Genomic DNA, 24,989 nt, shown 5'->3' on the forward strand with positions numbered 1-24,989 from the left:
TAACACAATCTAGCTTCATATATGTTGTTGCAAAAGGCAAGAGTTCATTCTTTTTGATGGACATTTGGGCTCTTTCCATAGTTGGGTTATTTTTGATAATGCTGCTATAAACAGTGGGGTGCATGTACTCCTTCAAATCAGTATTTTTGTATCCTTTAGGTAAATACCTAGTAATGCACTTGCTGGGTCATAGGGTAGTAGTTATGTTTTTAACTATTTATTTATTTATTTATTTATTTATTTAGAAGAGAGAGAGAGAGAGAGAGAGAGAGTGTGTGTGTGTGTGTGTGTGTGAGGGGGAGAGGTAGGGAAAGAGGGAGAGAGGATCCCAAGCAAGTCTCATGCTGTAAGTGCAGAGCTCCATGTGGGGCTTGAACTCAGGAACCTTGAGACCATGACCTGAGCCAAAATCAAGAGTCAGACCCTGAACCAACTGAGCCACCCAGTCACCCTCTATTTTTAACTTTTTGAGGTAGCTCCATACTGTTTTCTAGAGTGGCTGCACTAGTTTGCATTCCCATCAACAGTGCAAGAGGGTTCCCTTTTCTTTTTTTTTTTTAATTTTTTTTTTCAACGTTTATTTATTTTTGGGACAGAGAGAGACAGAGCATGAACGGGGGAGGGGCAGAGAGAGAGGGAGACACAGAATCGGAAACAGGCTCCAGGCTCTGAGCCATCAGCCCAGAGCCCGACGCGGGGCTCGAACTCACGGACCGCAAGATCGTGACCTGGCTGAAGTCGGACGCTTAACCGACTGCGCCACCGAGGCGCCCCGAGGGTTCCCTTTTCTATGCATTCTTGCCAACATCTCTTGTTTCCTGTGTTGTTAATTTTAGGCATTCTGACAGTGAGGTAGTATCTCATCATAGTTTTGATTTGTATTTATCTTCTTATGAGTGATTTGAGCAGTTTTTCATGTGCCTGTTACCTATCTGTATGTCTTCCTTGGAAAAATGTCGGTTCATGTCTTCTCCCCATTTCTTAACTAGCTTATTTGTTTTTTGGGTGTTGCGTTTGGTAAGTTCTTTCTAGATTTTGGATACTAAAGTTATTATTATCAGATATGTCATTTGCAAATATCTTCTCCCATTTCATAGACTGCCTTTTAGTTTTGTTGATTATTTCCTTCACTGTGCAGAAGTTTTTATCTTGATGAAGTCCCAGAAGTTCATTTTTGCTTTAGTTTCCTTGCTTCCGGTGACAGGTCTACTAAGAAGTTGCTCCAGCCTAGGTCAAAAAGGTTGCTGCCTATGTTCACCTCTAGGATTTTGATAGTTTCTTATCTCACATTTAGGTCTTTCATCCATTTTGAGTGTATTTTTATGTATAGTGTAAAAAAGTGGTCCAATTTCATTCTTCTACATGTTGCTATCTATCCTGTTTCCCCAGTACCATTTGTTGAAAAGATTATCTTTTTTCCATTGGATATTATTTCCTGCTTTGTCAAATATTAGTTGACCATATAATTGTGGGTGCATTTCTGGGTTTTCTATTGTGTTCTATTGATCTATGTGTCTATTTTTGTGCCAGTACCACACTGTCTTGATGACTATAGCTTTGTAATATAGCTTGAAGTCTAGAATTGTGATGCCTCCAGCTTTGCTTTTTTTTCAAGATTCCTCTGGCTGTTTGGGGTCCTTTTGTGATTCCATACAAATTGAGAATTATTTGTTCTAGCTCTGTGAAAAATGCTGGTGGTATTTTGATAGGGATTGCATTAAATGTGCTTTGCGTAGTGTAGACATTTTAACAATATTTATTCTTCCAATCCATGAGCGTGGAATGTTTTTCCATTCCGTTGTGTCCTCTTCAGTTTCTTTCATGAGTTTTCTATAGGTTTCAGAGTGTAGATTTTTTACCTGTTTGGTTAGGTTTATTCTTAAGTATCGTATAGTTTTTGATGCACTTGTAAATGGGATTGATTGTTTTATTTCTTTTTCTTCTGCTTCATTGTTGGTGTATAGAAATACAACAGATTTCTGTACATTAATTTTATATCCTGCGACTTTGCTGAATTCATGTATTAGTTTTAGAATTTTGTTGGTAGAGACTTTCAGGTTTTTATTTAGAGTATCATGTCGTCTGCAAATAGTGAAAGTTTGGAGAATTTTTCTTGACAATGGTGGCGTGCAGTTCCATGTCGTGGTTAGAATTGAGGGGAAAAAGGAAAGAAAAGAGAAAGAAAGGAAAGGGAAGGAAAAATGAGAAAAGAAAAAGAAAGGAAAGATGGAAGGAGACAGGTAAGGAAAGAATAGAAAAACAGGTAGCAAAAAGCAGAGAAAGAAAGAAAGAGAAAGAAAGAAAGAAAGAAAGAAAGAAAGAAAGAAAGAAAGAAAGAAAAGAAAAGAAAGAAACAGAAAAACAACAGAAAAAGCAAGGAAAGGAAAAGATTTGTTTCCACAATTATCAATCAGTTCTGCACTTAATTAAAAATATCTACTGGCTTATTACAGGCAGAAGGATATAAGATAGTGGTTCTCATGACAATTTACTCATTAGTTTTTACCTATGAAGAAATACTCTGAATGAAGAGACTACAAATTTCACTGTTGCTAAAGGCTTCTGTTTCTAAGATATGTGTGAATTAGTAGGCTAAAGACAGGTAATTTAGCTTATTATTTCAAATCCCCTTAACATGGTTTAGCTCATCTGTAATATCATAGCATAAAATACTCATAGACAAGAGGCTTTGGAAAGAGAGTGAAAAAAGAACTTGTTTTTAATGTGAAAATGGCAGACTCAGACCCAATTTCCATGATAATAAAGCAAAGGGCAGAGATATTTCAGATAATGCACATTAGCAACAAAATGTAAAGTTTTAGTTTTAATATGACCCTTTCTAACTTAAATTTTATTAAAAAGACTCACTCATAACCTTAGATTGTGTGTGTGTGTGTGTGTGTGTGTGTATGTGTGTGTGTATAATAGAAGGAAAACCTTTATGATACAGATTCTAACATTATTTGACATTATTTGGATATACCGTGAAGCCACAGGAAAGAGCTATTGATTAAAGCAAGGAATGATCATTTCTAGTCACAGTTCTGATATTCATTGTGTGACCTTGGAGTAATCATTTCTCTCTCCTGGCATTAACTTCCTCCTTATCCATAAAGTGAGGGTGTGGTTGATTTTAGTAACTTCTTTTAGTAATTTCCTTTTAGGGAAAAAAATCTCATAGCAGAAAATAAGTTATATATAAAGCATAACGTTGGAAACATTTTAAAAGAAACTTGTCTTCTAGTCACTTCCAGTGCAGTAAACACCTTCACAAACAAGGTTTCAGTGCAAGCATGAAGATATAGAAATTTAGGTAAGTTTGAACAAAACTTTCCCATGGAAAGGATAACTCTAAATTTTTTTAAGGGCCAAGTAACACATGAAAATTAAAGTCTAGCCAGGAAGCTTTGCAAAGGGAAGGAAAATGGATTACATAAAGTTGGTACTTGGGTAGTATTTCTTTTAAATAAAAGTCTTAGATAATCAGATAGCCATGAGTTTACTTCTAGCTCAGAATATATATTTTATTTGGGAAAGTGAAGCAACACCTATGTAAATGATTTGTACACAGAATAAACTATATCAGAAGTACATCTGCAAATGTCATAGAGGATTTCTGGCAGATCTCCTCTTGACCGGATCACCAGAGGAGATTTTTTTAACTTAGTCTACTCTGCTCTAGTCATGAGGTCTTAAGTCTGAGGTCTAGGTGTCTTTTTTTTTTTAATTTTTTAATATTTATTTATTTTTGAGAAAGAAACAGAGACAGAGTGTGAGTGGGGGAGGAGCAGAGAGAGGGACACAAAGAATCTGAAGCAGGCTCCAGGTTCTGAGCTGTCAACACAGAGCCCACTGTGGGGCTTCAACGCAGGAACAGTGAGATCATGACCTGAGCAAAGTCGGACGCTTAACCAGCTGAGCCACCCAGGCGCAAGGTGTCTTTGAATAAAAATCATAGAAGTTGTCCTTCTGCCTTCTATTCTTTTCATTTTCTCACGTCATCTTCTTAATAAGATGCCTTCTTTATCCCATGGGATAAAGCAGGATATATATAATTGTGCAGATTTTATGATTAATGGATATGACTTCTGGAAAAATTAGATGACTCATCCAGGGATACACAGGAAGGGAATGTCAAAGCTAGGCCTAGGACTGTTGGTATAGGCCAAGGTCAATGGAATCAAATTTAGTACACATTACAATCACCCAGAGAGACTGTTACAATTTTAGATTTTGGAGTTCTCCTTCAGAAATTTAGGGATGGGCTAGGAAATAAGCACTTTAACAAACACTTAATGTAGCAAGGTCCAGTTCTGAAACACATACGCACATACGTATATTATCTAAGGACAATAAACATACCCCCCCAGCCATTATATTCTTGATACAGGGCTTAATTACTTAATATTAAAGGATGTTCCCCAGAAAAAGGTCAAGATTTTAGTTCAAATTCATTATGTTTCCTGGAATTAATATGATATTAATGCAGATGCTTAAAATAGTCATTTAAAGCAAATTTCCTACTTTGCATTATAGGAAAATTCTCCTGGGTCTGAATTCCTATCAGTAATGTGTTTATGACAATCACTGGAAATCATTAATACTATTTCTCCATTGATTTAAACATATTAATTAGGACAAAGCCCACACCAAGAGTTGAACCCCTGATCTATATGCACAGTTTAATAATCATTGTACCACAGTGATTAGAATGATGGGGATACTGTGAAAAATTCATTTGCTGCAGCTAAGCCAACAACTTTGAATTTGTGTTGAAAAACAATTACTGAGCTTAATTAGGAGCATGTAATGATGACAGCAGTTATTTCAGCGATTGATTCCAACATTAAAGAGAGCTGGCAAACTAAGTGTGGTATATCCTTTGCTTTGAAAATGAAAAGGAACATAGAGGTCCAAAGATCATGCCCTGTAAGCAAATTGTGAAAGACAGTATTATAAAGCTGGTAAGGAGAATATTGGAATCTTGAGAAAGGCCTAAAGACAGAAAATGTTTCTATATTTGATTTTTAATATTGAGAACAAAAAACTGTACAAATTTCTCTAGAAAAAAGATTTGACAGAAAGTGTACTGTTTTTGGCTGTTTTCTTTCAACTTCTTTTTGTTAAAAAGAACTTGAGGTACACAAGAATTGGCTAAATAATTTTAAAGCGGCAGAGTTTATCAAAAACCTCTGATTGATTTTATATTTGATCAATCACTTACCTGTTTGAATAGGGTAGAGGGTTACCTATGTCTGTATTTCTTTCATACTACAGTAGACATTTACCATAGTCTCTACATTGGATATTTCAAGATGCTCCTAAAAAAGTCAATGACACTTAGAATAACATTATAAAATGTAATTTCTTTCTTACAGTTATCCACCCTCTTCAACATATTTTTAATACGATCTTAGCATGAAAGGGAAAATAATAGCAAAGCTGGCATAAATCCTGAAAGTACATGGTTTGGACATTGGCTATGTTCCATTAGAAAAAGCCATTCATTTGTTTTTCTAAAAGACTGATTGTCTTAATTCAATATTTTTAAGTGTCTTTCTTCCTAAATGATTTCTATGACTACACACAGCTAGGAATATATCTAACTAAATATGCAACACTTATACTTCAAAATGTTTGGATATTTTGAAGAAAGGGGGTGAAACATGGAGGAACTGGGTTTGATTAAAGATAATTACTGGGTATTCATTCATCTTAAAATGACCAAGTGGAATTTCTAAAACATCTTATCATTCTTTGAAAATAAATATAACTGTAAGGCCCTTCTGCTACTTAATTCATGTACCTATAGTTGACTAATAGGTAAGTCAAGAGACTATTTTCTGCCTAAAATAAAATCTCTCAAACTGCATTTGTTTTATTAAAGAATAATTTTAGTTTGGCATTTGTAAGTACTGTTGAAATATATTCTGCATGGTTAATTTTCCAAGTAAGAGACTCACAGAGACAATCATGTTCCAAAGTAGGTGGGTTATTATTGTTTTATTATCAGCCTCAAATTGGCATTGTAAAATCTTTACTGGCTTTCTTTATGCCATTTGTAATATACGCTTCTCGGATTTCTATCTCTAAATCATTTTCAACGTCCAATTTTGCAGTATCGGTTGTGGGTGTTCAGGTATAGTATATGTTATTTGAAAAGTCACTAAAGGAATAGAATGGCCAGTATTATTGACTGAATGTCTCAGTTTTATTTCTCATTTCAAGAGTTATGTTGCCTTCTTGTACACATCTGGGTGAATGTTTGTGATTCATCAAGAGTGGAAGATCTTTCAAATAACGTAGTTGTTGATATCACTGAGTTCCTAAATACAGTCATCTTTGGTGAAACTGAAGGATTGTCTTCACATGTAACCATGTTTGTTGTTGCTGATTTAAATGGTACTAGCAAATAAATAAATACGTAAATATATACATCCGTACATACATGGTCTTAGTAGTACAGCTGCCTGTTGTTTAATACAAGGAATGGTCAACTCTGTATATTCTAACATAATTTGATTTTTTTTCCCTTGAAGGTGGAAGCAAAATGGCACAGATATTGATTTTACCATGAGTTATCACTACAGGTTGGATGAAGGCAATTTGGCAATCAGTAGTCCCCGCACAGATCAAGATATTGGCATGTACCAGTGCCTGGCCACCAACACTCTGGGGACAATACTGAGTCAGAAGGCGAAGCTCCAGTTTGCATGTGAGTTTGTGGGGGGAAATTTAATCCCTGTGTTTGTTTAATACAATATTTTTGTTCATATTAAAATATTAGCTTTGCCAATCATCTGTTCTTTGAGGGTGATTATTTATGGAGGTAAAAAGTTTTGACAGCGTGCATTTAATGAATCCATACTCCTAGGGATAGTCAAAATCTTCTTCAAAAAAAGGAAGAAAATAACTGTTATTATATTTGATAAATTATGTTGAGAAATATCTCTAAAAGTTTCAGATATAAATTTTAAGAAATATATATATGACACATTACTGTTTTTCTTTCTTTCTTTTTTTCCCTTCTTCTTTTTCATTATATATTAGTGTGCAGAGCACAGGGAGAAAAAGCTGAGGACAGAGATGTCTTTTGGGGGAGGTGGATATTCTCCCAGGAAATGTGATCATACACCCACAGTTAGATGTAGGTGGAAATAAAGTGGTTGCCAAAGGCAGACTTTATATTAACTGTAACAATGTCCAGCTGCATCACATAAATGTCATCCAAGTAATTACCTTGGTGACATTTGAGGACATTAGCAGATGAACAATAGACATATGGCTTCTTATATCCTTTATACATAGGGTTTCCGGGGACTGAAATGTTTCATATTGGATCCAGGGATAGCCTTGATTGAAACTAATTATATTTGTTGATATGGATGAAATAGAAGCCTTGAATTTTTCTCTTTACACCTCCTCCCCCACCCCACTTCTACCCACGCCTGCCTCACAGGATATATCAGGGGCCAAAGAGTTAGCAATTAGTCTCTTGGGTGCTCATGGAAAGGTATATTCTGTTACTTTGAAAGAGTAATTGTTTTGAAATTTTACTAATAAAATATATGTTCAAAGCCTACCTTGCAGAACCAATGTAGTCATCAACAGATACATGAATTAAGAATTGAGTCTATCTGCCATTGCAAGTCTTGTGTTCCAAAGATCCCTTGCTTCATACCCATTTCCTTTTAGGTTGGCCATTTTGGGGGTAGTCTTATTTCTGAATGTGTGTGTGTGTGTGTGTGTGTGTGTGTGTGTGTGTGTGTGTGTATTTAGTCATAGATACAGATGATATAGATACAGATATAAATATAGATATAGATAGATATAAGCATTATATAGGTATATATACACATACATATATGCATGTGGTCATATATACACAGACACTCATGTATATACACACATGCATTGCTAAATGTATTTGAATGTGTTATATATGCATAAATAGATAATGCAAAAGTTTATGGAGATAGGTGGAATATGAACAAAGGCTTGTGGCTATTTTGAAAAAAAAACAAGAGAGAAAATGATAGAAGGGACATATCTAATCAAGAATAAGTTTTCCTATGAAAACATGCTCAACATCACTAACCATTATGAAAATGTAAATCAGAACTATAGTAAGATACTGCTTCATACCGATTAGGATGGCTATTAGTAAAACACACACACACAAACAGAAAATAACAAATGTTTGCAAGGATGTGGAAGAATTGGAACATTTGTGCGTTGTTGATAGGAATGTAAACTGGTAGAGTCACTGAAAGACAGTCTAGCGGTTCATGAAGAAAATTAATGGAATTACCACATGACACAGAAATTCCATTTCTATGCATTTACCTCAGAGACTTAAAAGCAGGCAGTACTTGAACAGATATTTATATACCCATGCTTATAGCAGCATTATTCTGAGTAGCTAAAAGGTGGAAATAACCTGAATGTAGTGTGTGTGTGTGTGTGTGTGTGTGTGTGTGTGTGTGTGTACGTGTAGAATAGAATATTATCCTACTTTAAAAATGGAATAAAATTCTGATACAACATGTGTAGCCTTGAAAAAATCCTGCTAAGTGAAGTAAGCCAGACACAACAGGACAAATATTGTATGATTTAATATATCTGAGGTAACTAGAAGGGAAAATTCATAGAGACAGAGGGCAGAGTGGTGACTCCCAGGGACTGGGTGGAAGGAAGATTCGGGAGTTAACTTTAATTAATACAGAGTTCCAGTTTGGGATAATGATAAAGTTCTGGAGGTGAATGGTAGTAATGATTACACAATCTGAATTTATTCAATTCCACTAAATTGTGCACTTTAAATGGTTAAAATGGTAAATTTTATGTTATGTTTTTTTTTAAATAGTATCATCAGAATTCAGTGGAATAGAGTTGGATTTTTTTTTCCTTCATCATAATTCTTAAAAGAAAAGAAAAGAGTAAGGTTTCTTTATTAAGTATCTGTTTTGGTTCTTTGTACAGAGAAAGTAGTCTAAATACTAGTCTCCAGCCTAATGGAAAGTTCCTAAAGTACAAGACCTGTGTCTTCGATTAAATTTGAATTCCTCACCACCACCTTCATAAATTCCCAACAGTGCCCATGTTGGTAGAAAAGGCTTTTGGTATGTAGGATAACAATGGTAATGGAATGGTAAGATTTTCGATACAGACAGATCTGAGTTCAAATTCTATCATTGTCAAATGTCTACTGGTAAAATCAGGCCACCTCTAAACAATAGTAAGCCTCTGTTAAGAAATTTATTCAATGGAATTATAGCATTATCCATAGAACAATGACCTGGATTACTGGAGATAATTGCAAAGTCCCCATCCTTTAAAGGCATTTGTGAAATGAAAGCTCTAATTCTTCTTGTTATTTTTTACTGCCTCCCTCAATTTGGTCAAACATTTACATATTTCAAACTGCTACAGTTACTCATAGAAAGGTCTTCTAATTTACATTTTACACTTTCTCCAGACGAGTTTCTTCATCTCTTGTTTTCAAGACTTTTAGGTGCTTTGACATATATATGTTACCTTTCTTGAGCCCAGCAACCACCATAGGAGATAGATGCTATTGTTGTTCCTATTTCACAGATTAAGAGCCTGAGCCTCACAGAGATTGGTGCTTTTTTAAAGGTACATTGTTAGAGAACCAGGTGAAACTTGAGTATAAAAGTAGAGACTCTAAAACTCATGCCTCTCATCTTATAGTAGTCAGTCCTTCCCCAACACTGCCCACACAAAATATGTGTGCTTTTTAAATTTAATTTGCTCTTGGCATAGTACTTGTGAAAATATTAAGCCGTATCTTCAAGATAGTAAACTTCACAATAATCCTGGTGACAGATGCTGTTGATACCCTGTCCAGATCCCTGTAAATGGACAGTGTGCCCATCTCCAGCTTTTAGCGACCACAGCTGCACCTCTTTTACCACTTATGCCCCAGACTCCCCAGGGGATCAGGCTAACGCTGGACAACAGCTGAGAACCCCATCTTGTTTAGCTCCTTCCCCGGAGCTTTCCTGCTTCCCTCCCTCCCTTTATCCTGGGAGTGTTCTCTCACTAAATCATACAGACTTGAATGTCTGCCTAGGCTCTGCTTCTAAGGAACCCAAAGTAAGACATTTAATATAAGGTATTTGATCTACTTATTGATAGAAAAGTTAGGTCCAGAAGCCCTACTCATGTGAATTTCTATAGTAAGAACAAAGATACACATCAAAACAAAATTGTATCAATAACTCTGCTCCCTACAGGTTGGCAGTCAATTGTATAGTGTCCCTTTGACCTTCAGAACAAATGAACTATGAACAGCCTTTCAGAACCTAACCTGTCCCTGGGAAAGACTCTGTAGGTACATACCTCTAGATAATTGATGGCTTTTGTTTGTAACTTTTATCTGGATGTTCAGCAATTCAAAAACACCCTCAGAGTTTATTTTAGACTCAGCCCATAACATTTTGCCTCATCCTGATTCATCCCACCATGAAACCATGCTGAAATGTGGTCCATGTATACAAAGCTATCTATCATGAAATGTCTTTCCAAATCAAATCAAATCTGTCCTTAACCAGCTCTGTGACCAAGACAAGACTTATTAAAGGTATGTTTTGAATTACTTGATTACAAAAACAGACCCCTTCACTTCTTCCACATAAGATTCTGTCATTCCAAATTCTCAGGTAGATTTTTTATTTTAAGCTCTTCCTTTTTCCCCCCAACCTCAACCCTAAAGCAAATTCTGTAGGTGTCTATTTACCAAAAGCTCCTGCTACCAACCTGGTGTTCTTGAATGATAAAACCAGTTTGACTTTTTACAAACTACACTTGTAGCTGCTTTGAATTTCTTTTATTTCTCAAGGACTTTGGTGGTAAAGGTTGAATGTAGACTTCTTCCTTTCATATGTATGTTAATGAATTACTCTGTACTTGTGTGAGAGAACATTGCATCTGTCATTGCTCTTCAAAATGTCAACCTTGAGAAAAAAAGATAGGTGTTTTAAAAGAAACCTGTGATTTCACTGAGCTATATATATATATTTTTGAGATTCTTGTAATAATGCAACTCTACCAATGAATAGATAAACATTTGGGATAAGAGTTACTCATGAATAGGACTTTTTGGTTATGCATTGTTTAATATTTAATCACAGATACCCTTTCAAATAAGATTGTCCCATTATTGCAGAGGAAAAAGTAGCTGGACTAGAATCTCCTAACTGACCATTGATTTATTCAAGCCAACCACCCAGAAAACACCTTATTTATATGAATCTAGCTCTGTGCTTGGGCTGAAAGATTAAATGATAGATAAGAAATAGCTACTCCCTGTCTTCACAGAGCAGACAGGTGAAACCTTAAAAAAAACAGGAAAGAAAGAAATTGCTAACATCTATATAGTACATATTAGACAGCAGGCATTATTTTAAACTCTTTAAGTAAATTGATTCCAGTGAACCTGACAATCACCCTATGAGGTAATTTTCAGATGAGCAAATTGAGGCATAGAAGGATTAACTAACCCACACTATATCACACAACCAATAAGTGGCAGAGTCCGTGTTTAAATCCATGCAATCAGAATGTAGAATCCACATTCCTACCACCTATCGCACCTCCTTAAAAAAAGTATCAGGTGAAGTGAGAGAAGTAGACCTAACCTACAATGGAGCCCAGAGTGGGGAATCATAAGGTTTGCCTGGATTGGAGAGAGGGCAATAGAAGTATTCCAAAGGGAATGGGGGCTTGAATTAAGCCTTGAAATACTAGTTTGTTTTCCAAACACAGGTGAGTGAAAGAACATTCAGAGCCAAAGGAGAGCAGGGGCACCTGGGTGGCTCAGGCAATTAAGCGCCTGACTTCATCTCAAGTCATGACCTCACGGCTTTTGAGTTTGAGCCCTGCTCTGCTGTCAGCATAGAGCCCACTTCTGATCCTCTGTACCCCTCTCTGTCCCTCTCTTGCTTGTCCTATCTCTCTCTCTCTCTCAAAATAAATAAATAAACTTAAAAAAAGAAAAAAAAAAGGAAAGGATAACAAGAAGAAAAGCAGATATGTGAACAAGCTCAAATACCAGAGAAAATCTGAGGAGATTGACAAAAGACCAGGCATGAAAGGCCAAGTTCATGAAATGACTAGTTTTCTAGGAAGAGTCTGCAAAATAATTTGAAGGCAGGTACTTCCAAATTTTGGAGTCCCTTTATATCCAAACCCAGTCTGTAAAAAGTGGAATGATTGAGTGATACTATGAAATGCCAAAGAAGCACACAAAAACCCATCATGGTGTGATGCTTTTAGGCAGAGGCACCAGAGGCAAAATGACTGTGTTTGGAGTATATTCTCCACTCACTGTGACATTGTGCACAAGTGTTCATTCATGCATAAAATGGGGTGTTAATATTACGCATTTCATACAGAATCGATATCAGGACAATACTGATTACACGTTGAGCAGAGGGTAAGGGTGACTGTGAGGTGTTAATGGACTGCTCGGCAGAGACCTGGCTATGCAACTATAATATAATAGACCAAGGCTGGGACATCAGTATTTATCCTCAGAATAATGGAAATATTTTGAACGTAGTTAAGGATTTTGAAGTTGTTTACAAATCATAGTTTGAAAATGCCACATTCTTTTTTTTAATTTTTTTTAATGTTTTTATTTATTTTTGAGACAGAGAGAGAGCATGAGCAGGGGAGGGGCAGAGAGAGGGGGAGACACAGAATCTGAAGCAGTCTTCAGGCTCTGAGCTGTCAGCACAGAGCCCGACGCGGGGCTCGAACTCACAGAACGTGAGATCGTGACCTGAGCTGAAGTCGGACACTTAACCAGCTGAACCACCCCCGTACGTTTCTTATATAAATATTAGTCTGATACATTAATGATGTTACTGATATTATTAAAACTATAGTACACATATTTAGGGGTGCTCCAAACCCAGTTTTCACTCTTATAACATGGGGTTAAAGAATTCTTGCTCTGGGGGCGCCTGGGTGGCGCAGTTGGTTAAGCGTCCGACTTCAGCCAGGTCACGATCTCGCGGTCCGTGAGTTCGAGCCCCGCGTCAGGCTCTGGGCTGATGGCTCCGAGCCTGGAGCCTGTTTCCGATTCTGTGTCTCCCTCTCTCTCTCTGCCCCTCCCCCGTTCATGCTCTGTCTCTCTCTGTCCCAAAAATAAATAAAACGTTGAAAAAAAAAATTAAAAAAAAAAAAAAAAGAATTCTTGCTCTGTATCACAGGAATTATTTTAGAGGGTTCCAGGTTAAAATGCAATAATAATTCATTTTAAAGAGCTACAAAAATAGGCATTTAAACTCATCATCATTGTTTTCCTGAAGAATGCAAAGAATTTTATATCTGCAATGCCATTCATCTTTAGTCTATACCGGTAAGCTATTCTAAACCATATTTTATAGTTGGAAAAATTCAAGTTGGGGAACTCTGTTACTTGCCCAAGATCACCCAACCAACAGCAGACCAGAATTTCTCATGTCACCATCTCAAAATAGTTTTTAAATATGTTGATTTATAGATGGAGAAAGTAAAACAGAATTCAAATGAATAAAAACCATAGTCACAGCACAACAGGAAAAGTATCCATGTAAAAGCCATAATATAGAGGTCTTTTATCAGTTTAGAATGCCTTCAGATTTTTTTTTTCATATATAAGAAATGCAAAAACAGTTATACATGATCCTGATAATATGGTGATAAAGTACATTTATATCTTAAAAATAAATTAAGACCCAGGGAAAAAAATCTAAATAACACTTAGAAACACATTTGGAACATTTAAAGTCTCTGATAATTGTGAAGTATGTGTTAAGTGGGTAATGCATATCTAATTACAAATGAAAATACTAGTTGGCTTTTAACCTTTTTTGGTACATTGGAAAAGAATTAGCTAAACAAAATGGGGACATCCATATTTTTCTGTAATTTCTTGAAAGAAAATTGATACTTCACTACTGGGTTTTCATTATCATCTGGGAAATAGTACTAAACAGTGTTTCAATGAAATTAATATTCTAAATTTGTCTTAATATACTAGTAACCACCAATTGATAATATTAAGGGGTAAGCTTTGTCTTTGCTTTTAAAGGCAATGCCTATCTTAAGGGGAATTGGAACAGTCACATGGTTGAATTACAGCAAGTCACTATTATATTTATTTTTAAAATCAACAGGGAAGCAGGTTATCCAATGTTTTAGCCTCATTTTTTCCTTCACTATCACTGCTGGACGTCTATTTATGTACCTTATCAGAAATGATACTCTCAAAATTCAGGCCTCCTCTCACCTCCCACCTCTACTTATATTCAGTGGGACCTAGTCTTTTTGGTCCATTTAAATAAAATTGCACATTTAAGCTGCACAGACTGAGTTGGGGCGGGAGAGGAAATGTTAAAAATTAAGTTATTCATCCTATCAAAACTGAGAGTTTCTGATTTATAAAACTAAGAGAGAAACCAAAAGGTAAAATGATTATTTGTTATTCCCTTGCTGTTTGACAAATGGTTTTGAGGAAGTTATGAGCATGCATCATTGAGATTTTGCTTCTGAGATTTATAAAACAACTGGGAATTTTAGCAAAATTTTTGTGTTAAAGAATCGGAGGAAATATTATCTCAGATTTATTGTTAATATATGCCCAATGTTACCAAATAGCAAATTAGAATCAAGTATTTAGAAATACAGGGGGACCTGTGGGGCTCAGTTGAGCGTTAAACTCCTGATTTTGGCTCAGGCCACGATCTTGAGATTTATGAGATTAAGCCCTGCATTGGGGTCCAAGCTGAAGCATGAAGCTTGCTTGGGATTCTTTCCCTTTCTCTCTGCTCCTCCCCTACTCTCTCTCTCTAAATAAATAAACAAACTTAAAAATAGACAAAATAAGATTAAAAAGTAAATACAAATGTAAAGAGGTTTTGCTGCCAACATCTGGAAATGTTTATCATATTTTAAGGTATTAATTTATATGCTATATTTTCCAAAAGGTTTGACCCATATAGAAAACTGTAAAACACAGAAACAGCTCAATAAAGCATGATTAATCCAGAATATTACCAACACCCCAGAATGCCCTCCCCTTCATACTCTTTCAGTTGCTACTTCCTCCTTCCTCTCCAATACCTTGCTTGTCAGTTTATAATTAAATATTAGCTTTTTGAATTTCATATGTATAAAACCACACAACACATATTCATTGTTGGCTTTGTAGCCAATAATACTTGTGAGATTCATCCACACTGTAGGTAGTCACTGTTCATTCGTTTCCATTGCTATATAATATTTTACGGTATAAATATACTACAGTTTATGAATGACATCTGCTGTTAAGGGAACTCTGGGTTTTTTTCAAGAGGCAAAGGTGAATAATTATTTATGAATATTCATATATATACATACATATATACACATATACATACATATATGTATACGTATATACATATAATATACATATATATGTATGTGTGTGTATATATATATATATATATATCTTTTGGTACATTTGTGAATACATTTCACTGTTGTAAATAAATAGAGTAGAATTACAGGGCATTTGGGTATGCATATGTACAACTGTAAAAGATAATACCAACTGTTGTCCATAGTGATTTTATTAATTTAGCCTCTTACCAACAATGGTTCCTTGACAACACTAACCATTGCCAGTCTTTTTTCATTGTTATTATTTTAAGTTTTATTTAAATTCCAGTTAGTTAACATGTAGTGTAATGTTGGTTTCAGGAGTAGAATTTAGTGATTCATTGCTTACATGTAACACCCAGTGCTCCTGACAAGTGCCTTCCTTAATGCCCATCACCCATTTAGCCCATCTACTGCCCACCTCTCCTCCAGCAACCCTCAGTTTGTTCTCTATATTGAATAAGAGTCTCTTATGGTTTGCTTCCCTTTCTTTTCTCCCCCTTCCCCATGTTCATCTCTTTTGTTCCTTTTTTTTTAATGTTTATTTATTTTTGAGAGAGAGTGGGGAAGGGTCAGGGTGAGAGGGAGACAGAGAATTCCAATTAGGCTCTGCACTGTAAGGACAGAGCCGGATGCGGGCCTTGAACCCATGAACCATGAGATCATGACCTGAGCAAAAATCAAGGGTCGACTCTTAACCGACTAAGCCACCCAGGCACCTCAATTTTGTTCCTTAAATTCCATATATGAGTGAAATCATATGGTGTTTGTGTTTCTCTGACTTATTTCGCTTAATATAATACACTAGCTCCATTCATGTCTTTGCAAATGGTAAGTTTCCATTCTTTTTGATGGCTGAGTGATATTATATATCATATCTTCTTTGTCAGTTCATCATTCAATGGGCATTTGGGCTCTTCCCATAATTTGGCTATTGCAGACAATGCTGTTATAAACATCGGTATGTATATGCCCCTTCAAATTAGTATTTTTGTTTCATTTGGGTAAATACCTAGTAGTGCAATTGCTGGGTCATAGGGTAGTTCTATTTTTAACTTGTTGAGGAACCTCCATACTGTTTTCAAGACTGGCTGCACCAGTTTGCATTCCCAGCAACAGTGTAAAAGGTTTTGCCTTTCTCTGCATCCTCACCAACATCTGTTGTTTCCTTTGTTAATTTTAGCCATTCTGACAGGTGTGAGGTGGTATCTCATTGTGATTTTGGTCTGTATTTCCCTGATGATGGGTGATGTTGAGAATCTTTTCATGTGTGTTAGCAATTGGTATGTCTTCTTTGGAAAAATGTCTGTTCATATCTTCTGCCCATTTCTTAACTGAATTATTTGGTTTTTGGGTTTTGAGTTTGATAAGTTACATTTATTTATTTATTTATTTATTTATTTATTTATTTATTTAGAATGAGAGCACGCGCGAGAGAGAAGTCTAGAGAGAGGGGCAGAGGAGTAACAGACAGAATCTTACACAGGCACCATGTTCAACACAGAGCCTGACGTAAGGCTCTGTCCTACCACCTTGGAATCGTGACCTGAGCCTAAATCAAGAGTCAGACACTCAACCAACTAAGCACCCCCTCCCCCAATAGGTGCCCTGATAAATTCTTTATAGATTTTGGATATTAACCCTTTATCGGATGTGTTATTTGCAAGTATCATTTCCTATTCCAAAGATTACCTTTAGTTTTGATTGTTTTCTTTGCTGTGCAGAAGATTTTTATCTTGATGAAGTCTCAGTAGTTCATTTTTCTTTTGTTTCCTTTGCCTCAGGAGATATCTCTAGTAAGAAGCTGCTCCAGCTCAGGTCAAAGAGGTTGCTCTCTTTGTTCTCTTCTAGGATTTTGATGATTTTCTATCTCACATTTAGGTCTTTCATCCATTTTGGATTTATTTATTTGCCACTCTTTTTTAAATTTTAGCATTTGGAGAACATATGTTAAGTGTATCTTATTTTGGTTTAATTTATTTTTCAGATAACTAATGACACTGAGCACCTTTTAATTATATTTTTTATTTTTTTATTTTTTTAATGCTTATTTTTGAAGGACAGAGAGAGAGAGAGAGACAGAGCATGAATGGGGGAGGGGCAGAGAGAGAGGCAGACACAGAATCCAAAGCAGGCTCCAGGCTCTGAGCCATCTGCACAGAGCCTGATGTGGGGCTCAAACTCATGAACTGTCAGATCATGACCTGGGACAAAGTCGGACGCTTAACCAACTGAGCCACCCAGGCGCCCCATATTTTAAGTTTATTTTTTTTTTTTTAATTTTTTTTTCAACGTTTATTTATTTTTGGGACAGAGAGAGACAGAGCATGAACGGGGGAGGGGCAGAGAGAGAGGGAGACACAGAATCGGAAACAGGCTCTAGGCTCCGAGCCATCAGCCCAGAGCCTGACGCGGGGCTCGAACTCCCGGACCGCGAGATCGTGACCTGGCTGAAGTCGGACGCTTAACCGACTGCGCCACCCAGGCGCCCCTTAAATTTATTTTTGAGAGAGAGAGAGAGCACGTGCCCGCATATGTGACCGAGTCGGGGAGGAGCAAAGAGAGGGAGGGAGAGAGAGACAATCCCAAGCAGGCTCCACACTTTCAGCTTGGAGCCTGATGCAGGGCTCAAACCCACAAACCATGAGATCATGACCTGAGGTGAAACTGGGTCAGATGCTTAACCGACTGAGCCACCCAAGCACCCAGAGCACCTTTTTATATGTGTATTGGCTACCTGCAACTCCCCCTTTGCCCTGACACCCAGCTTAAAAAATCTAAATCATTTTTTAGGGGTACCTGGCTGTCTCAGTCAGTAGAGCATGCAACTCTTGACCCCAGTCGGGGCTGTAAGTTTGAGCCCCATGTTGGGTATAGAGATTATTCAAAAATAAAATCTCAAAACAAAATTTAAACCATTTTCCATTTTTTTAGAGTTGTTTTTCTTTTTCTTAGTGACTGATTCTAGATCTGAGCACTTTGCTGCTTATATATAGGAAACTGCTTCTTCTACTATACAACTTCAGTTTTTACTCTCTTAGTTATGTCTTTTGATAAACAGAAAATTTTAAATTCCATATTGTCTAATTTGTCAATCTTTTCCTATATGTAATGATCCTTTCTGGAAAAACTTTAAGAGATGTTCCCCTGCATGAACTCATGAAGATATTTTTCTATGTTATCTTTTAGTTTATTGTTTTGTCCTTCATGTTTAAAATTGCAGTTCACTTGGAAATTATTTATTTGTTTACATGGTACAAGGTAGGTTCAGTATATATATGTTTTTTTTTCTTTACAGGTCCAACTGAGTCAGCAAATATATTAAAAAATGCATTCCTTAAAAAAATTTGCTCTTCCTTCACTCTACTATAGTGTCAGCTTTGAAAAAAATCAACTATGAATGCTTGGGACTGCTTTTAGCCTCTCTCTTCTGTTTCTTTGGTATATCAGCCTATGGTTGTACAAATGCCACACTCTAATAATTACTACAGTCTTAACGATAATTCTTGATGTCTGATAGTTACTAGAATAAATGATATGGATAAAGAAAAAAATGAGGTTCAAATTTTAAGCTGAACTCAAGGAGAAGAGAGCTTGAAGAGAATAAAAAGTATAAGAAATAAGTACCATAAGGTTCTATCCACTTACTGAAATTGAACTTTCTAGTGGCCAGCACATAAGAAAGGGGGTTCATATCTTTCATGGGATAAAAACATGTCATTGTTCCTGTGAGCATAATTGCTCTGACTCTAGAACCTGAGAGGTTTCTCCTGTGAATCCTCATCAAGAGCAAAGTGAGCGATTCAGCAAATGGCATTCCCCTCACAAACATGCTCTCACACTTACTGAGTTTCCTATGGTAGCTTCTTCTATCTCAAAAATAATAGCTAACATTCACTGGGTACTTCTCAGACCTTTTCCATAACATCTGTTGGGAGGCTTCCCAATATGTGCCCAGTTTTCTATTACTGTAGCCATTGTTACCATCAGTATGTGTGAATCCCTTCAGTCTCTGATTTCTGGCTGTAGCCATTATATCAGTAGGATCTCAGAAACATGAACAATAGAAATGAGTTGCTGAATTCTTCAAACTTTGAGTGAATCCAGTGCTCACTCTGTTTATATATTATGTGGCTTTTCTTGGTGGAAACTTTACAAAGCATAGCTCCCTGCAGAACTCCTACCTACCTATTTCAGAAAACTGGGTTAAAATATTCTCCTTGAACATTCATTCCTCTGTGTACTTTTCTTAGGCTAAGCCTCTTCCTGTATTGATAAGATAGATGCTTGGGAAGAAAGTCGTTCTGGATCCTGAATTGGTGTTACTATATTTATGTTATCCCCTGCTCCATTTTCGTAGGAGTGAAGAGATAGGAATTTATAGAAATAAGGCAGGAGCATTTCAAGTTTTGTGATCTGACAATGCCCTCCATGATAGATGCTTTAGACATATGTTCCTAAAAGGAGGTACCAACCTTCTCAACAGTTCTTCCTAGTTAAAGAGAATAATCTGGTTCAGTCCCCAAAACTACCATGTAAAATTATAATCCTGGTTTTATAGATGAAGAAAATGTGGATCAGAGAAGTGAAATAATATGCCCAGAAACACTAGAAAACAGTGAAGCTGGGGTTTGATACCACTCATTCTGATGGTTTAGCTCACTTCCATAATCATTTAATGAGCGCTTGTCAAATTTTAATGTGCATATGAATCACTTGTGGATCTTATTAATACAAGTACTGATTCAGTAGGCCTAAAGTGGGACCCGATAATTTATATTTCTGGCAAGAATCCAGGTGACACTACTGTTGTCAGCTTCAATACCAGATTGAATAGGAAACACAGTCTCAAAATAAGATTTAGAATACTGCCTAAAGGCAATCCACTAGTAGTGTTAATATAGGGGTCAACCCAAGGGGATACAAGGAGTCAGCTCTGTTATGGTCTACATGAATCCAGGGGAAAAGCAAATGTTAATCTGTATTTCCAAACTATAAGATGGCTGTTCAACATATTCAGTGATACGTTCCAATAATTCATATTTCTTGAGCACCTATTATGTCCCTAACACACATGGGAACAGTTTGCACAATAAGTATATTTTCTCTATTTGTGTCTCTGCAGCTATAACCACAGGGTCACCATGTATGTATATAAAACATTAGAATAAAGAACAAGGAAAAAAATGTGCTTGAGAACTATCCAAAGTATGAGGTTTTTAACTAATCCCCTGTCAGAAATACTATTTTATTAAAAAAGAATTCTTTTTTTTTCATTTTTTTTTGATGTTTATTTATTTTTTAGAGAGAGAGAGACAGACAGACAGACAGACAGACAGACAGAGTGGAAGCTGGGGAGGGGCAGAGAGAGAGGGAGATATAGAATCTGAAGCAGGCTCCAGGCTCTGAGCTGTCAGCACAGAACCCGACGCGGGGCTCGAACTCACCTAACACGAGTTCATGACCTGAGGCAAAGTTGGAGGCTTGAACAACTGAGCTACCCAGCTCCCCCAACTAGGCAATATTTTTATCATGACACCAGAAAATGCAAATGAGGATGAGACTAGATCTTCATACATCATTTCACAAGTCAACTGCAGGGTGTTTTCCCCCCTTTTTGAGAATTGTACAACTGAGAGATCAACTTTCACATATGTATTAATAAGCTGTTTTGCATAGATCAATTCTTTCATGAATGGAGATTACGTAACCCTTGTTTAATTCTTCCAGAAATCCCATCCATAAGAGCTACTTGAGTTCTTACTAGTGTTCTATCCCTTGAACACAAAGGATTTATTTTAATTATTTCATCAGTTTTACACAAAAGTAATCAAAAGTAAACAACTGTGCTAGAGGGCAATGCCAGCCTCTCAGCTCTCTGGAAAGCTCTCTGATCTTTGTACCATTTTCAATATTCTTTTGGAAAGTAATCCTATGGTTTTCATTGAAAAAGACATGAAATCTGGCCGGTTTCATGAAAAAGACATGAAATCAGGGTTCATGACATTTCTGTTTGGCAAGTCTGGCTGTCTGAGGGTCTTGACTCTTGTTATCGATGTAAATATTAGCATTAATAAAAGGTAACATATATTCAGTAAGCCAAGCACCGGGCAAAAAAGTTCCTGGGCATGCTTCAATTCCCACCTGAGTTAGTGGCAGAGGTAGGATTTTAAACCTGGCTTTGACTGGCAACAGACGTCAGGCTTGGAACACAGCCATAGCCTTTCAAAGCATCCCCAATGGCAGGTGTCCTAAAGATGTATCTGTCCTGCTTATGGTCCCACTTACCCCGTCTGCATATTCCACCTCTCTGCAGTTCACAGAAAGAAGTGCCAGAGTTTGTGATGCCCTGGATGAAATTGTCTCTCCACTTCAACTCCACATTCTCATAGCAGGAATGAAGAAGGGGTTTTGACAAGATCTCCCATAAACACATAACCATCCTTGCACATCCTTGCACAAGTTTCCCTTAACATGACCATGTCTGAGGTGTTAGGCCTCCCCTGTGGTATCCATAAGTCATTATAATAAGGCTAGAGTTCCAAGATCACCCCCTCCCCCATTGCCCAAACCCTGATCTGTGCATGACTGCATGTTCCCATTTCTGAATCCACTTTGCAGCCCTCCTTAATTGCTGAAATTCTTCCCGAGATCTCATGAAACCAAAGATCAGTCATCAGCTGAATCCTTCTATTTTTTGCTCTCAACCTTTTCCTCATCATATCATTTTGACTGAAGTTTGGCTTTGATCTGAGGCCACTGCTTCTCTGGTATCCCTCCAAAATGGTGACTATTTTCTCCCACACTCTCTTGCTGCTACCACTTCTACTTGGTCTGTGAATAGGGATAGAGTCCTCCTTTCTCCTCAGTGTCACGTCTAGATAATTCTTCCTTTCTTATTACTAATGCCCTAGGCACTATGATCATTCCATCAGACTATGCTACCCATGTAGCCATCGTGTTCTGTCTTGAGATCACCCCCATAGTTCCCCGAAGACTTTATCTCCTAGATCACTGTTACTCTGTTCATAACATTCCTGTCATATCCTTGACAATTTCAGTTTTCACTAACTCAACATTCAAAATTTAATAACTTGACTTCTCAGTTCCCTGTTTTTTTGTCTTCCATTGACTTTGTTTCTTAACTTAAGCAAAAGCCACCCTGACTCCAGGACCTTGTCAAATATCTAAAATGTCAAGCTTAGCCCATTTATGATTTTCAACCTTCTCAACTCTGGAACATTACTTCTTAACTGCCCTGCTCGCTATCTCCTGTCCATGAACTCCAACAGTACTCTGGTTCACTGATTCCTACAATATAGTAATCTTAACAGTTATGCCTTGTCCCTCTTGTCATCATTTCCTCCTTTATTGGGACAAACTTCCCTGGCTTATCTTTGAAACATCTTCTTTCTAGTGTTGGTCTGTGTTGACTGTTCTGTGTTGACTGTCTCAACTGTTCATTTCTCCTTTCATTGTATTCATCTGGTGATCTGGTGGAATCCAAACCATAGTGAAATCCAAAAGAAAATTTTCACCTAGAGAAAAATCCAGCCATGACACCTGGTCTCACTTTTAATTCATAAACACTTACAGCCAATTGTACCCTAATACTGCCTGACATTAAGATTAGGAAGGCAAGTAATCGTGAAATTCAAAGATGTTATTGCATTACCTGACTCTTCAATATTGGAAGGTCGTCTGTGTGAGGAGAAACACACTAGCCAGTATTTCTCAACTGTATTGTTCAACTGATTCATCGCAGAAAATATCTCAAACAACATTTTCCCAACCCATTAATTATTCTGTGTTATGGGCGAATTGATACTTAGTCCTGACTCAGGTCTGGTTTTGCCTTAAAATTCTATTGCCTAGTCGCTGGGCCAGGATGGACTTTGCCTGTACCAACCATGTCAAGGATTCTTCACATAATTTGGCACTCTGCCCAACTACATGAGGTTCACTTGCCTGTGTCTAGAGTCATTTCTCCAAAATGAAGCCTATCAAACATTAAAACACACAATGAGGGCAACTTCTTTCTTTTTTCAACCCAGATTTTATACACCATTGAATTTCAAGTGTTGGTCTTTTGTTTTTGTCCCACAACCTATACCCACTGTGTAGATGTCACCCAACTTTCCTTTCCCTTTTAACACATTCTAACACTCATTTTCTGTATTGAAATTCACTTCTCTAAAGTCTGATTACATGCTGCCTTTCAGGGACAAGTAATGAGACCTGTGTTTCTTCTTTTTGTGTGCCTTTTTCCTCCTTATTAGTGATCAAGTTTTATTTAATATTACTGTAATATTTAATATATAAGTAATATTTAATATTTACTGTAATATTTAAATATAAGGGTGCCTGGACGGCTCAGTGAGTTAAACATCTGACTTCAGCACAGGTCATGATCTTATGGTTCATGGGTTTGAGCCCTGAGGCGGGTTCTCCACTGACAGTGTGGAGCCTGCTTGGAACTCACTGTTTCCCTCTCTTTCTCTGCCACTTCTCCCCCAAAAGTAAAAATTTTTAAAGTAATAATAATATTCAAAGATACATAAAAATTAGAAAATAAAGAAAAGTTAATAATATACCTGCATTGGAGACAACCACTATGAACATTAGTAGATTCTTCTAGAATTTTTTCTTATGTGAATTAATTATATACACACATACATATGAATATTTGTTATTTGTGAACTGCTTTTTCACTTTACAAAAATAATTTAATAAAACTTTAAGGCATTTCTCTCCCAATTATTTGAAAGAAAGGAAATAGCTAACAAAAATAATAAAATATGGAGTATAATCAAGATTTCACATTTCTGTATTTTTGATAGTCATGATCCTTGTTTTAAAATTCAAGTCTCCTGACTAAGATGCTCATTTGACTCCTGAGGACTAAGCTTCAGGAGATGCAAAGCTGAAGGGGAAAGCATATTCTGTACACAAAGGAAGGGCCCTTCCTGTCAACTTGACTTGAGGAGATGGACAGGTAGTGGTAAGATAGATCTCTGTGAACCTCCAAGTTGGGTCATTTTAAATCCTGTTGGTGTTTGGCTCAGTCCAGGGCCTACTAATCTTCTCGTGGCATTTCCTTAACAAAGATCCCCTGTTGGAAAAAGAAATTGCACAGATACATTTGGGAAAGTCAGAATGTTCAGTTTCTTCATTTTCTTTCTCTGAACAGATAAGATTTTGTTTAGAGACAGGGACAACAGTGATTCAATGTGGATGTTCTAATCTAATTAATCTATTTCAATCATCCTCCTTTTTTTGTCAGTAGACAAAAGCCCTACAGCATACTTAATTACCCTCCCAGACTTTCATCTTGCTTTGCGTCAGAGGGCTTGGTGACTTTCTTTGCTTCGGCTCTCATACCATCTCTCCTTACAGAGCCCAGCACTGTGACACCATAGTCTTTGCACTTAGGTTCCTGAGAGCAAGAGAAAGAAGGTTTATAGTCGAATTGCTTATTCTCTTAACTGAGTAGCCTTGTTCCTCGCAAAACTGAGATCATAAAAATATTGAAGTCGACTCTCCCTCTTTTTCTTGAT

The 24,989-nt window shown here is 36.8% G+C and overlaps 1 protein-coding gene and 1 pseudogene across 4 annotated transcripts in view; one reads left to right on the plus strand and one right to left on the minus strand.

Annotated features, from left to right (window-relative positions):
- The window catches only part of LOC115508493, a 607,545-nt pseudogene that overhangs the window by 91,523 nt on the left and 491,033 nt on the right, over positions 1–24,989 (minus strand).
- Positions 6,546–24,989, plus strand: part of CNTN6 (contactin 6) — a 163,575-nt gene continuing 145,131 nt past the window's right edge. For all 4 annotated transcript variants that reach the window (XM_032592341.1, XM_032592342.1, XM_032592344.1 and 1 more), the window contains exon 1: positions 6,546–6,715. In XM_032592341.1, the coding sequence (XP_032448232.1) occupies positions 6,574–6,715 (142 nt within the window). In that variant the 5' untranslated portion in view covers positions 6,546–6,573. The remainder of the gene's footprint in view (positions 6,716–24,989) is intronic.

Source organism: Lynx canadensis, chromosome A2 (assembly GCF_007474595.2).
Source record: "Lynx canadensis isolate LIC74 chromosome A2, mLynCan4.pri.v2, whole genome shotgun sequence".
In the NCBI taxonomy this organism is placed as follows: Eukaryota; Metazoa; Chordata; class Mammalia; order Carnivora; family Felidae; genus Lynx; species Lynx canadensis.